The sequence below is a fragment of the Lipotes vexillifer genome, unplaced genomic scaffold, assembly GCF_000442215.2.
Source record: "Lipotes vexillifer unplaced genomic scaffold, Lipotes_vexillifer_v1.1 scaffold330, whole genome shotgun sequence".
Classification (NCBI taxonomy): Eukaryota; Metazoa; Chordata; class Mammalia; order Artiodactyla; family Lipotidae; genus Lipotes; species Lipotes vexillifer.
Genome location: NW_006775627.1, coordinates 682477 through 696736, shown reverse-complemented (window position 1 = coordinate 696736; position 14260 = coordinate 682477). Strand labels below are relative to the sequence as shown.

General features: G+C 41.0%; 1 protein-coding gene across 1 annotated transcript in view; it reads right to left on the bottom strand.

Moving 5' to 3' along the window:
• Positions 1-3820, bottom strand: part of TTC21B (tetratricopeptide repeat domain 21B) — an 86257-nt gene extending 82437 nt beyond the window's left edge. The window contains exon 1 of the mRNA XM_007450055.1: positions 3779-3820. Within this exon, the coding sequence (XP_007450117.1) occupies positions 3779-3799 (21 nt within the window). The 5' untranslated portion in view covers positions 3800-3820. The remainder of the gene's footprint in view (positions 1-3778) is intronic.
• Between the last annotated feature and the right edge of the window lie 10440 nt (positions 3821-14260).

Below are 14260 nucleotides of genomic sequence, written 5' to 3'. Positions count from 1 at the left end.
TCAGCAGGAGCAAGAAATACAGATGAAGCACTGATTGACAGGATTAAAATGAGTGTCTGAACAGCTTTTTTTTTTTTTACAGCCCATTGTTTCTGGAGGGCTACAGTCCACGTGCTTCTCTAGAACAGTCTGGCAAACATCCTCCAACTTTTACTCTGCTTCCCTCCTGTGGTTACTGTTCTCCAGTCCCATCTCAGCCACTGTCTCTTCAAAGTGTGATCTGGACACCAATTCCAAGACCCCTGCAGCACACATCAGGAAAGTGCAGTTTTCCTCCAGAGCCCTTTCCCTAAGGTTGCAAATGACTTCTTAGTTTGCCACAACTAAAGACAATTTTAATATCATCTTACTTGACTTCTGTCTAGCGTTTAGTATCACCTATAACTCTCCTAAAAGGCAGTGGCATGGTATCATAAAAAGGACATGGATTTTAAGACCTGCTTTCAAATTTCCGGTCCATCTTATAGCCGCTCAGTTTTGCTCATTTGTTAAATGCTGGTAGTCATTTATAGGTCATTGTAAGGATTAATTGAGATATCATACTGTAAAACTCCTATTCCAAAAAAAAAAAAAAAAAGTTCCTCCAAACCCCAAATGTTGATGATATTAAAAAAAAAAAAAAAAAAAAAAACGTGTCCAGCCAAGACCTCTCATCGCAGCTCCAGATTCCTATTTCAATTTCCCCAAAACCCAAGCCAGACATCGCGCCAGGAATCCTCTCTTCCTGTTTGCACAGTCCCCATAAGTATAACCAGTCAGTAGGTTCTTCTTCTGTTGTTCTAGTCTGCTTCCCACTCCCCGCACCTATTTCTACCACCTTGGTTCAGGTTAGGTTGTTCAATCCAACAAACATTTACTGACTGCTACGAGTGCCAAGCACTGGGCTAGGTACGGTGAACATGAAGATGAGTAAGATATGATTCCTGACCCAGAAAAGCTTAACATTTTCAACTGAGACTAGAATCTAAAGACTATTTGAACCCACACACCTACGGTCAATTAATCTTCCACAAAGGAGGTTAAGAATATACAATAGAGAAAAGACAGTCTCTTCAGCAAGTGATGCTGGGAAAGCTGGACAGCCGCATGTAAATCAATGAAGTTAGAACACATCTTCACACCATATACAAAAATAAACTCAAAATGGCTAAGACTTAAATATTAAGACATGACACCATAAAACTCCTAGAAGAGAGCATAAGGCAAAACATTCTCTGACAGAAATCATACCAATGTTTTATTACATCAGTTTCCCAAGGTAACAGAATTAAAAGCAAAAATAAACAAATGGGACCTAATCAAACTTAAAAGCTTATGTACAGCAAAGGAAACCACAAACAAAATGAAAAAACCTACAGAGTGGGAGAAAATATTTGCAAATGATGTAACTGACAAGGGCTTAATTTTCAAAATATACAAACAGCTCAAACAACTCAGGAAAAGAAAAAAAAAAAAAGCCCAACAACCCAATCAAAAAATGGGCAGAAGACCTAAATAGACACTTCTCGAAAGTAGACATACAGATGGCCAACGTGCACATGAAAAGATGCTCAACATCGTTAATTATTAGAGAAATGCAAATCAAAACTACAATGAGGTATCACCTCACACCAACCAGAATGGCCATCATTAAAAAATCTACAAATAACAAATGCTGGAGAGGGTGTGGAGGAAAGGGAACCCTCCTACACTGTTGGTGGGAATAAAATTGGTGCAGCCATTATGGAAAACCATATGGAGGTTCCTCAAAAAACTAAAAATAGAGTTGCCGTATGATCCCGTAATCCCACTCCTGGGCATATATCCGGAGAAAATTCAAAAAGATACATGCATCCCAATGTTCACAGCAGCACTATTTACAATAGCCAAGACATGTAAACAACCTAAATGTCTATTGACAGATGAATGGATAAAAAAGATGTGTGTGTACACGTACACACACACACACACACACACACACACACACAATGGAATACTATTCGGTCATAAAAACGAATGAAATAATGCCATTTGCATCAACATGGATGCAACTAGAAATTATCATACTAAATGAAGAAAGAGAAATACCGTAGGATATCACTTATACGTGGAATCTAAAGTATGACACAAATGAACTTATCTATGACACAAAAACAGACTAAGACACAGAGAAGAGACTGATGGTTGCCAAGGGGGAGGGGGGGTGGGGTAGGGAGGGATTGGGAATTTGGGGTTAACAGATGCAAATTATTACAGATAATGGATAAACAACAAGTTCCTACTGTATAGCACAGGGAGCTATATTCAAATTTCAGTGTCCGTAAGTAAAGTTTTATTGGAACAAAGCCATGCTTAAGTATTGTCTATAGCTGCTTTCATGATACAATGGCAGATTCGATGCCACAGAGACCCTATGGCCCATAAAGCTTGAATATGTACCACCTGGCCCTTTAAAGTTTGCTGTTCTACTTAAGGCTCCTGTTCTAGAACGTTAAGTAGAACAGGGATTATTGGATAACAAGGTTAGAAGAAAGCTAGGGTCAAGAAGGGCCTCCTATTGAGTTGATCCTCTAAGTGATGAGGAGTTAAATCAGTTTTTAGCATGAAAGCGTTTTTATTAAAAATAAAATACTTTTATTAAAAAGTTCATTTTATTAAAAACGTTTTTATTAAAAACGTTTTTATTAAAAAGGGTGGCAGTACAAAGGATAAATTTAAGGGGATGAAAATACTTAAGGGGATGAGGGAAGGCTTCACATGAAGATAATGTAAAACTTCACGCAAAAAAGCAAAAGACACTCCAGCACCCCCATCACTGCCAAACTGTCCTCCAACCACTCATCACCAGCTAACATGGTACGCATTGCGTTTACCTGTTTACCGACTGACTCCCCCTCCTCAAATGTAGAAAGATTTGGGAGGGTTTTTCTAAGCTTTATTACTGCAGGGCTTATTATCTTCACGCTTAGAATAGTGCCAGACACATGGGAGGCATTCAGTAAACATCTGTTGAATTAATTTAATTAAGGTTTTCGCCAACATTAGATTATAAATTCACAGTCCCTGTGAAGGCGGGGACTGTTCCGTTCTGTTCATCACTATCTCCAGCTCCAGTGGACACAGTGAGCCCTCCATCAATATGTGTTGAACAAGGGAATCAGTGAACAAATGAATGGAGAAGATAATCATTCTAAAAAGTAACTTCTTTTACTTTCAAGTTTCATGTCTTTGTTTTCATATCATCATTTCTTACGTGGACCGTCATTAAATATTTGCTGAACGGATGCATCAGTGATAAACAGAGAAGACCATCACCCTAAAATACTCCTCCATTTTCAAGCCTATGTCTTTAATTGATTTCGTATCATCTTTCCGTGCTCCTTTTACCGTCTCACGGGGGCAGCTGGCACTAGTTTCCTGTAAGTCCTTAAAAATTGCACCCGGGAGACGCACTAGGTGTCCTATGTTGACCAAACCTTCCGAGCAAACAGGGTACAAAAGTAAAAGTAAACACGACCAACAGGGTGGGAAAAGCACACTAACGGCAATTCGGAAAGCAGCGCGCGGGGAAGGCTGCCCAGACCTCAAGATTCCAAAGCAGGGCCCGCGGAGGGAGAGCAGGTGATATAGGTTACAGGCCCGCACCCCAGGCGGGGGCACCTAGCCAGCCGGGGCGGCAGGTACCGCAGAGTAACAACGGCCTAGCCAGGTCGGCCCGCGAGCTCCCCACGCCCCCCCCGGCCCCTCGCCACCCCGGCCCCCCCCCACGGGAACACACGGCCAGCTCCTGCCCGCTCACCTTCAGCCCCTGACAGTCCATGGCTTCCGAGGCCGAGCCGCGTGCCTCCTGGGCGCGCGCCTGCCGAACCACAGCAGAAGAGCCAAGGATCTCAGGGTATCGCAGCCCAGGCCCAAACCAGCTCGGGACGCGGCGGGAGGGGCGGGGCGGGGCCGCGCCGCCATTGGCTGCCGGCGGAGGGGGCGGGCCCTCGAGGCCGGGATTGCGGGGGTCGAGGCACTGGCGGGGACCCGGAGGGAGGGCGGCGGGTGGGGAAGGGGGCGCGACCAACCGGATGCTGGGTGAGGCGGAGGTCAAACAGCGAAACGACCCTAGGGGCACCGTGAGGTGGGCGGGCCTGAGGATTAGGAATTAAAGAATGAAGGAAATGGGGGAGGATGTAGGAAAAAGGGCAAGTCTGTTTCCCATCTCCGGCTACAAAGCAAGACACCATTTTCTACACGTTTGTGTAGAGGCGGGTTCCCGCAATGCGGCTATTTAGAAGGCCTGACCAGCTCAGAGAAAAGCCTTGAACTTTCACAAGTAGTAGTTGCATTATGGCCACAAGGTGGAGCAGAAAAATCACAAGTTCTTAACAGAAAGGGATGAGCTTCTTGCGCCCATTTTTGCAGGCAGTGCTGCAATCCCGTGTGTTTTGGTAGAAAGCACGTTAAATTAGTCTTTTTTTTTCTTTTACCAGCCCTGATAATGGGAGGAACCAATGAAGTAAACCTATTTTTTCAGTTAAAAAAAAATAAAAACACTGCTGATTTTAAACAGAATAAAATTAATCCCTACGCAAACGTTTATGTTTGCACGGATCAGGCAACTGTCAGTTGCTCGTAGATTTCTTCAGTCATTTAGTGAATTGAATTGAAATAGAATGAACAAAGAGATTTCCTATTTCTGCTTAAAGATATTTTTAAAATAAGATTTGAGGTTTAAGTAATCTTTGTGGAATCTTTTACATGGATCCCAAATTTCAATCCTAGTTCTAAGTATCTTACTTTAGTTGATGTGATTCATAGTTGCCTTAATCAGATTTTAAGTTTGTTAAGCAGTCAACGAACATTAACCTTTTTTCCATGCCAGTAGGTTAGGTAATGACAATCTCGAGGGAAAGGGTGAGTATGACTACAGACTTCAGTGCCAGGCAATATTTCTCACTGGTTTCCCTTAAAAGTGCATTCTACCCAGAGAGGCACATATTATTTTCATGAAGATTGCTTTTGTTTGTTTCCATCATTCATAGTCAAGCTAAATGTTTGTGATAATGGACAGCTGGTAATACCTGCTGGTCTGATTTTCAAAGCCTGTGGATTAATCTGCACTTGGTATGCAGCAGTGAATATCAGAAACTAAGATGCTTATCTGAGTATATAATCTTAACCTGTATGCTTTGGGTTTCAAGTGAAGAGTTCATCCAGAAGAAAATTTCTGAGGATCATAGTTAAAGGAAGAGATGATCAAGCTACCTTTCTGAGATCTTTAAAGTCTAAACTTGGGCTGTCAGACTATTGGAAGGCTGTACACTTGGGCCCTATTAATTTAGCCCTTTATAAAATTTCCTTCGTTGAATTTTGTTCTAAGGTTAAAGTATTTAGCACAAAACCCATGTCTGGCACTCCATGAGTGTTTGTTGGATTAAAACTACTTTGGGAATTTGCTTTGACACTCCTGGTAAACTTGTTCCCTGCATAAGGCCTCACGTGAGTAGTTTCTTTTGGATCTCAGGCCAGGAAAAACTCTGTCTTCCCTGAAAAACTGAGGTGTTCCTTAGCTCAAGCATTTCTACTGGCTCACTTTTACCTACTAACGTTTCAGTCTGCCATCTAAGACCTTTCATAGTCTTTGAAGACTTATCTCCTACTTCTCCATTCATAGAGCCTTTATTCCAGGCAAATGGGACAACCATTCCTTCTTCTGGGTGCCTTCCCTTACATTGCTCTGAGCTCTTTCTCCATCTGAAAAAAGAAACCTACTCTTTTTTTCAGAGTTCATCTCAGATCTCATTGTGTATGAAGCCTTTAGGGATGGCCATAACTGATTGGACGTGTGAGATTGCCTGGTGCAGTAGCAGGAATATGGTCTCTCAGACGTGAGATGGAACTCCTGGCATGCTATTATCTTTGTGACTCGGGCAAGTAATTTCCTGAGCTTAATTTTCCATATTTACTAAAGAAATTAAACACCTAACCACATACGAAAAGTTCCTGACACATAATAGACATAACCATTAATTTCCATGAAACACATAGTGCTCTGTAAGACTTAACACACCTTTATATTTTTTGCATTATAGCTATGGTGTATTTTTTGTTTGTTTAATCTTTTCTACTAAATGGGGAGTACCTTAAAGCCACCCAATATAGTGAGGTGGGTAACAGCTTGGTCCCTGGAGCTAGGCCATCTGCAATCAAATCCTGACACCACCATTCCCAAGTTGTTTACTTAGAAAAACTACTTAACTTCTCTGTGCTTCAGCTGTAAAGTGGGACTAATACCTCAGAAAGCTGTTAAGAAGATTAAATGAGTCAATATTTAATGAACACAGCAGTGTTAGATATATAGTAGGCATTGAATAACTTTAACCTATAATTATTTGTACTCCCAACTACTCTGAACACAGAGCACAGTATTGATTCCATCAGCATTTAGTAAATCTTACAGGACTGTTGAAGCCCTTTAATTGTGCCTCTGTTTGGCTTTCTTCCCCCCAATTCTTACACCGATTCACTTGTATATATATTATTTTATCATTTATTCGAGAAGTTAAAGGAAACCCTTAAGAAAAATAGGTGGTTGGGCTTCCCTGGTGGCGCAGTGGTTGAGAGTCCGCCTGCCGATGCAGGGGACACGGGTTCATGCCCCGGTCCGGGAAGATCCCACATGCCGCGGAGCGGCTGGGCCCGTGAGCCATGGCCGCTGAGCCTGCGCATCCCGAGCCTGTGCTCCGCAACTGGAGAGGCCACAGCAATGGGAGAGGTCACAACAACGGGAGAGGCCACAACAGTGAAAGGCCCGCGTACCGCAAAAAAAAAAAGAAAAATAGGTGGTTCTGGTGAACACAAAAGTAAAAGTAAGTACACAGAAAATAAAACAGATAAATCTATGACCTCATTAAATTTGGGAGCTGGAAAGAACTTTAGAAACGATTGTCCAATCTCTTTATTTTACAAATGAAGCCCAAAGGTATGAAATAATCCACCCAAGGTCTCACAGTTTTCTACTCCCAATCTAGCCTTCAAAGCAGTTATGAATAATAAAGAGATGAGGTGTTTGTCTTTTCTTCTTAAGGCTATTTTACTATAAAGTTGAAGCAGTAAATATGAGAGTAAATATGTATGAAATACAAATAAATTGGCACAGAGTTTAGTCTCACAGGTGATACCATGGAAGAGTTAGAAGTTAACTGAAGTCAAAATTGCTGAATCTAAGTTAAGGCTCTATCCCTTAATAACTTTGCAACTTTGGGCAAAGTTGTTAACTTTTCTCTGCTCTAGTTTATACATTTACAGTGGGCAGTTGGGACTAGGATTGTAATATTTGTTTTGTTAGTGTATAGACTAAATGAGATTATGTGAAAATATTTCAAAAATTGAAAACCACCTCGTAAAAGTTCATACCACAGTTACAGGAAAGCTTCTTACCTAATGAGCTGACTATGGGGCAAGACATCTTACCTCCCTGGCATTATCATCCAGCCTTCCGTATGCTATCTAGCGCTCTTTTCTTCTCCAAATAACACAGCACAAACGTACCATTCTTTTGAATTGTGCATGAAGCATGGTGTCTGCTGATGCAAAAAATAAGATGGTTGTCATAACTCATCCCTTTAAAATTCTCCGATTTCATTCATTTAAGTGAATTAGGGAGACGATGATAATGGTCAGTCGCTTACCTTTCACATTTTTTTTTTGCTAAATGATACTATGGAGAAAGTTGAGGAAGTGATCAGAGTTCTAACCATGTGTTACTTAATCATTCATTTATTCACCAAATGTTTAATGAGTGCTGATGGCAGAGGATAAAATTCTTGTCTTCTCCTCCCAGAATTTAAAGTCTAGTAAAAGGAGACAGACATTGAAGAGATATTCACAAAAGGAAATGAATAAATGACAAGTAGTGACAGCTTTAATAGCTGTTTTAGTAAGTGCAATAAACAGACTAAACTGTGTGGCCTTTGCCCAGTTTTAAGGATTAATATATCAATAATGAAGTGAAACTCACATTAACTTGTTGCAGTCCAGGAAATCCTTCCACTCAATTCCTACAATTAACTTCTTTTAGACCACTGAATGATACTTTGTTTTTCTTTAAAAATACCTGAGCAGCTCACATATCTGATGGCTAAGAACTTCTGATAACAGAAAATTTGCTTCTTGCTTACCTGAACTAGCAGATGTAACAAATGTTTCTACTTAAATACCATTACAGAGACTTACCAGGAGTTATTTTTTTGATGTTCTTGACTATATCTTGACATTTCATCTATGCAAAAGTAGGAGACAGAAAACACAGAAAAACAGATTTCAAAAAGAGTCTTGTATTTTGAAATAGAAACAATGAATTATTTAAATGTTTACAACTGTGATATACTGAATATCTTGTCAAGATGCCATCTGTCTTTCCTTCTACTCCTTTAAAGAATCTTTTTCTGGTCGATAGAGTAAGAACAAAGAATAGTGATCACTCCCCCTCTGCCTGGTGTGACATTGAGGTAGACAGTACATTGCTTTAGATTTTACTCACTTAGGTCCAAGCTCACATCTGAAAAGTCTTCCCTGATATCAAATTCACACTGCATATCTTCCTAGACACTGTTATTTCTGGATGTGAGATAACCAGCACTCTGTTCTAATTTTTATCTTAAGGCTGAGAAGAATCAGGCCTTAGCTTTCTAGGTGTCTGATTCTGGAAACTTTGTTTATGGCAGTGCTTCCAAGCAGTCACAACGTTCCTTGGAGTCAATACACGCTAATGTCAAGTGCTCAGTCTGTGAAAAGAAAGAAGCCAACAGCGACTTCGCGCCTGCCCGGCACACTCGGTTGCGCAGGATGTTATGCTCTAGCAGGATCTTCTTTGGGTACCTCAAATGCAATTCTTCTCACTCATCTTCCTTTCTCTCCTTTTTCCCTTCGTCTCTCCCCTCCCTGCATCCGTTTCAGCATCTGTGTGTTAACAGCCGCTGTATAGATGCCTCTACTCCACCATCTTCCTAGCTTCTGGTTCCGACTTGCTTGTCCTAAATGTCTCTCACTCCGCCAGCCTGACTTCTTCTTTTTGTTTTTTTTGCGGTACGCGGGCCTCTCACTGTGGTGGCCTCTCCCGTCGCGGAGCACAGCCTCCGGACACACAGGCCCAGCTGCCATGGCTCACGGGCCCAGCCGCTCCGCGGCATGTGGGATCTTCCCGGACCGGGGCACGAACCCGTGTCCCCTGCATCGGCAGGCGGACTCTCAACCACTGCGCCACCAGGGAAGCCCAGCTGACTTCTTTATCTGTAACAAATTAGGCCAGAAGCTCACCAGAGCCCCACCCCACACTGACTCACTGACGGCCCCTCCACCCCGAAGGCACCGCCTCCGTCTTCCTTGGGAAGAGAAGCCTCCCATTCGGAGGAGAGCCTGGAGCTTCTGCCTCGGCTGAGATTTTGTTGTTGTTCTCACGTCAAAGTACCCAGGTTTTCTCTGTCTTCACATCCCTCTCCTGATTTCTCAGGCACTGGGCCCTCCTCATCAGTCCTACCACTTGTCTGAATCGGCTGAATTAAAAACAGCTGGAGCTCATCCCTCAAGATCCCTGCGCATAATCCATTTGTAACTGGGCTTTACAAATGGGCTTTTACGGCAGGATATTTTTTTCCACAAATTTTTATTTTGAGAATTTTCAAACATGCAGCAAATTTGAACAGCGCAACGAACACCCCTCTACTCACCATCAGAGAACTTTCTTGAGATGCTGTATCGTATTGCTCTCCATATTTTCCATTGGCCAGATTCATGAGGATGGCTAGGCCATTAGTATTTTTGCCGCAGGGTGGAAGCAAAAGCCTTTAGAAAGGTGGCGCTAGCCACATGAGGCTGTTTACATTACGGTTAATTAAAATTAAAAATTAGATACACCAGTTGCACTAGCCACATTTCAAATGCTCAGGAGCCACTGTGGCTAGTGGTTCCTGGATTGGACAGGACAGATAGAGGACATTTGCATCATTTCAGGAAATTCTATTTTAAAGCAGTTTAAGCTTTGGGGTCTTTTGTAAAGGACTAAGTTTTACTAAAGAAATGAGTTGGTTTCTTGGCGGGTAGAAGGAGCCAGAGAAGTGCCTCTGAGGCAAGAGAGGGAGGAGCCCTTTTCAGAAACTGGGACAGGGACCAAGTGCAATAGGGTTCTGTGATTTCTAGGGCTCCACCCCCTAATCTGTGACAGTGCACCCAGAAGGAGGCAAAACTTCAGGAAAATGGTTGCATGGTGTGCCCAGCAGAGCTGAATCTGGAATACTGGCCTCAGGGATCCACAGTAGTTTGGAAAATAAGGATGCCATCAGAGGCTATGATGGACTTCCTATTTTCTGAACACCACATAAGCCTCTTGGATTCTGGTTGAGTCCTGGGAGAGAAGGTTGTAATACTGAGTGAGATTTAATTTCCTGGCAATCCAGTGAGACTAGTACTCAGCTTTGGATTTTATTAGATTTAAAAGAAGAAGAGGTAGAGATTTGTTGCATATGTGAATTTTGGGATTGAGTTCCAAGCCCACTTAAAAAAGAGCGAAAATTGTGAAAAAATATAGTATACATATTACATATAGTATATATATATACATATACATACACAATATATATATAATTTCTAAAAAATAGTGTATATGTTTTTGGCCACTGGGGAACATTGTTGCCCTATGCATAAGACAAGGAATGCTTTGGAGCAGTGGTTCTTGAACTTGAGCACATGTCAGAATCACCCGGGGGACTTGTTAAAGCACAGATTCCTAGGCTGCCACCTGCAGAGGTTTGAGTTCAATAAGGACGGGGAGGCAAAAATATGAATTTCCAACACATTCCCAAGTGATACTGATGCTGTTTGTCGGGGGACCATGCTTTGAAAACCACTGCTTTAATAACAATTTTAAAATATGATATTAAAACTGTTTGTTGACCAAACTTGCTTCATCACTAGGATATTATAATGGACACAGAGAAAAATCTGTATGCTGTACTAATAGTTGGCCTTAGTCTAGCATAGAGAAAGGTTATATGTGATTTTAAGGTGTCAATAGTAACAGCACTTCAGAAAGTCATAGTTTCTATTTAGTTGACATTCATCCTTCTATATATACATGGCGGAAGCAGATCAGCAATGAAGTTTAAGACCAAAAAACTAAATGACTTCTGAGACACAGTTAGCTTAGGTCTAGGCAGAGCTTGATCCCTAAACTACTGATTTAGAAGATGCTCTCAAAAACTGTACCTGGCTATAAAAGGTCCTAAAATTCAGCAATTTATTTCCAAATTGCAGTTCAGGTAATACCAAGGAGACTAGGTTTGTCAGGGTAATTCAGAGTTAGGTTTTATTTTAGAGTTGCGTTACAGGCTGGGACGTGGGCTGCCTGATGAAATACAGCCTCACAGAGCAGAAAGAAAATCATCTTCCACAGATTCCTAAGAACCAGGTGACCTTCTGTAATGTGGACATCTTTTCCCCCCAGACAGTTGTTATACCAAAATCAATGTGTAGACAGCAGCTATCCCTCCTTATGAGAAATCCTCTGTATATTGTCTTAAAAGCCTAGAAAACAAATATGAGGTTTACTAGATTCACCATGTTAATTATGATAGTTCATTGTTTTATGCCACCAGAAATTGGTTTTATTCTCAGAAAAATAGTGTTTTGATACTAGAATGGACCTTGAAAACTCATGTCTTCCAAACACTTCATTATATCAATAAGAATCCAGTGTTCAGGAAAGTTAAATGATGAGCTTCAGGTATTATAGTTTTTATAACAGTAGTATTTCTGGTCTTCTGGAAGATCAATTAAGAAACAGCAGCTTAGGAAGTTTGAAAGGTTAAGTAAATGTTTTTACTCTAATGTTACATGTAGTAATAACTCATGAAAAAATTTAGCAACAGTTGTCTTTGGGCTTCTTATTTTCTACTGTGTAAATTTTGTAGTCTTGACTTTATTATGATAACCATGTTTTGCTATTGTAATAAAAAACGTAGATAGGGCTTCCCTGGTGGCACAGTGGTTGAGAGTCCGCCTGCCGATGCAGGGAACACGGGTTCGTGTCCCGGTCCGGGAAGATCCCACATGCCGCAGAGCGGCTAGGCCTGTGAACCATGGCCGCTGAGCCTGCGCGTCTGGAGCCTGTGCTCCGCAACGGGAGAGGCCACAACAGTGAGAGGCCTGCATACCGCAAAAAAAAAAAAAAAAAAAAATGTAGATAATTCCTATCTTAGAAATAAATGTTCCAGTCTCCTTCAGTATTTTAACTGTCTAAAATAAACATGGAAAATGTAAATACTTTAGACCTAGAAAATCCAGTTTCAAGTATTTATCCAACAGAAATATTCATAGATTTCACAAAAATACTGGAAGAAAGATATTCATTACAGCCTTGCTAGCTATAGAGAAAAACTAGAAAAATCTAAGTGTCCATCAATAAATGTTTAATAAATCTATAGAATGGAATGCTACACATTATTTTCAAAGAATGAGGTAGATTTATATGTGCCAAATGGAAATATATCTAAGCTATATTAATTGTAAGGTCAAGTGTAGAATGACGTAAAAACATTTCATTATTTATAATAACAAACAATATGTTTGCATATGTATAAAACAATGCCTGGGGACTTCCCTGGTGGTGCAGTAGTTAAGAATCCACCTGCCAATTCAAGGGACAAGGGTTCAAGCCCTGGTCTGGAAAGATCCCACATGCCGCAGAGCAACTAAGCCCATGTGCCACAACTACTGAGCCTGCGCTCTAGAGCCGGCAAGCCACAACTACTGAGCCTGCGTGCCACAACTACTGAAGCCCGCACACCTAGAGCCCGTACTCCACAACAAGAGAAGCCACCACAATGAGAAGCCTGCACACCACAAGGGAGAGTAGCCCCCGCTCTCCGCAACTAGAGTAAGCTCTCGCGCAGCAGTGAAGACCCAACGCAGCCATAAATAAATACATAAATAAATAAACAAATAAATAAATAAATTAAGAAAAACAGAAACAAAAGAAACAATGCCTGGACAGTTTTTCAGAAAATTGTTCTGAGAGGGGAGTGGGATAATAGTATTTTCTACCTTTCTGTACTATGTTAGTTTTTTCTCCTTAAATAATAGGTAATATTTTTACAGTCTAACCAAAAAGCAACAGCAAACTTCAATGAAGTTTGCAAAGACCTATGGGTACTTGTCCCATTCCCTATCATAACTTTTTAATCCTCATGTGAATCATAATATGCCATTTGGGTGGATAAAAGCATTCCACAGCCTTGAAATATTAGAATGGTTTTTGGCCTAGAAGTTAATCTTTTCCTCTGTGATCTCTCTTGGTGTTGGTGGTTTAGATCAATAATGACAACCAGTTGTTCAGCTTGTTCTGCACAAAAGTGCCAGTTGAAATCCATTTACTGTATCCTTTGTCCCAGCACAGAGCTGTTTTCCCCAGAGGAGAAAAGGGGACTTTTCCCTAAGTTTCACAAAGGTCTATATGAGCTAATTAAGTCCCTGATGTTAGAACTCATTTTCTTTTAGTATATCTAAATCATGTAGGCTGAAGAATAAGCTGTTTTATTCTCTTTATTCAGCCCATATTGCTGGGAAGTCTTTGGTTACATAACGGTATCATACTGAATCAAACTCTGTAACTCAGGGATGATACTTGGTGATGTGCCCATTCTGACTTTTCAGTATTTTATTAATTAAGTATTATAATCAACTAATGATTAGTTCCTGAAGGCCTTGAACCTTACCAGGCTACCAACCACTAAGCCAGGCTTTCCCAGACTTGCTGATTAAGACCCTCCTAGGGAGCTTGCTATAGCTTTCTTCTACCTCATTCTAACAGTACAACTCATTAGACATTTTAGGCCCTTTTATGGTGATTCTGATTTAATTTGAGATGAGACTTGGAACTGTATTTATAACTATCGCCCTCATAGGCTTTTAGAATTAGATGAGTTTTTGTGATTGCTGTTGTTTTGTTTTGTTTTGTTTTTAGTGCCCTAAGATTGAAAGGTAAGAGAGGTTATCTAATAAGCCCAGAGACTTGGAGCTCACCACATTGAAGTTATCTTTGGATTGAGTTGGGCATTTAAGGCATAGTCCAGAGAGAATGCCATGGAAATGCCAGGATTTTGGGGTGGGGAAAGAGGAATGGTATCGTAAAATTCTAAGACGTACCTGGCTAGTTTCAGACTAAATTTCATGCAGTTAACTGCCTGATGAGTTTTATTTTAGCAAATCATAACATATTACAAATTGGAAACCTCTGCTG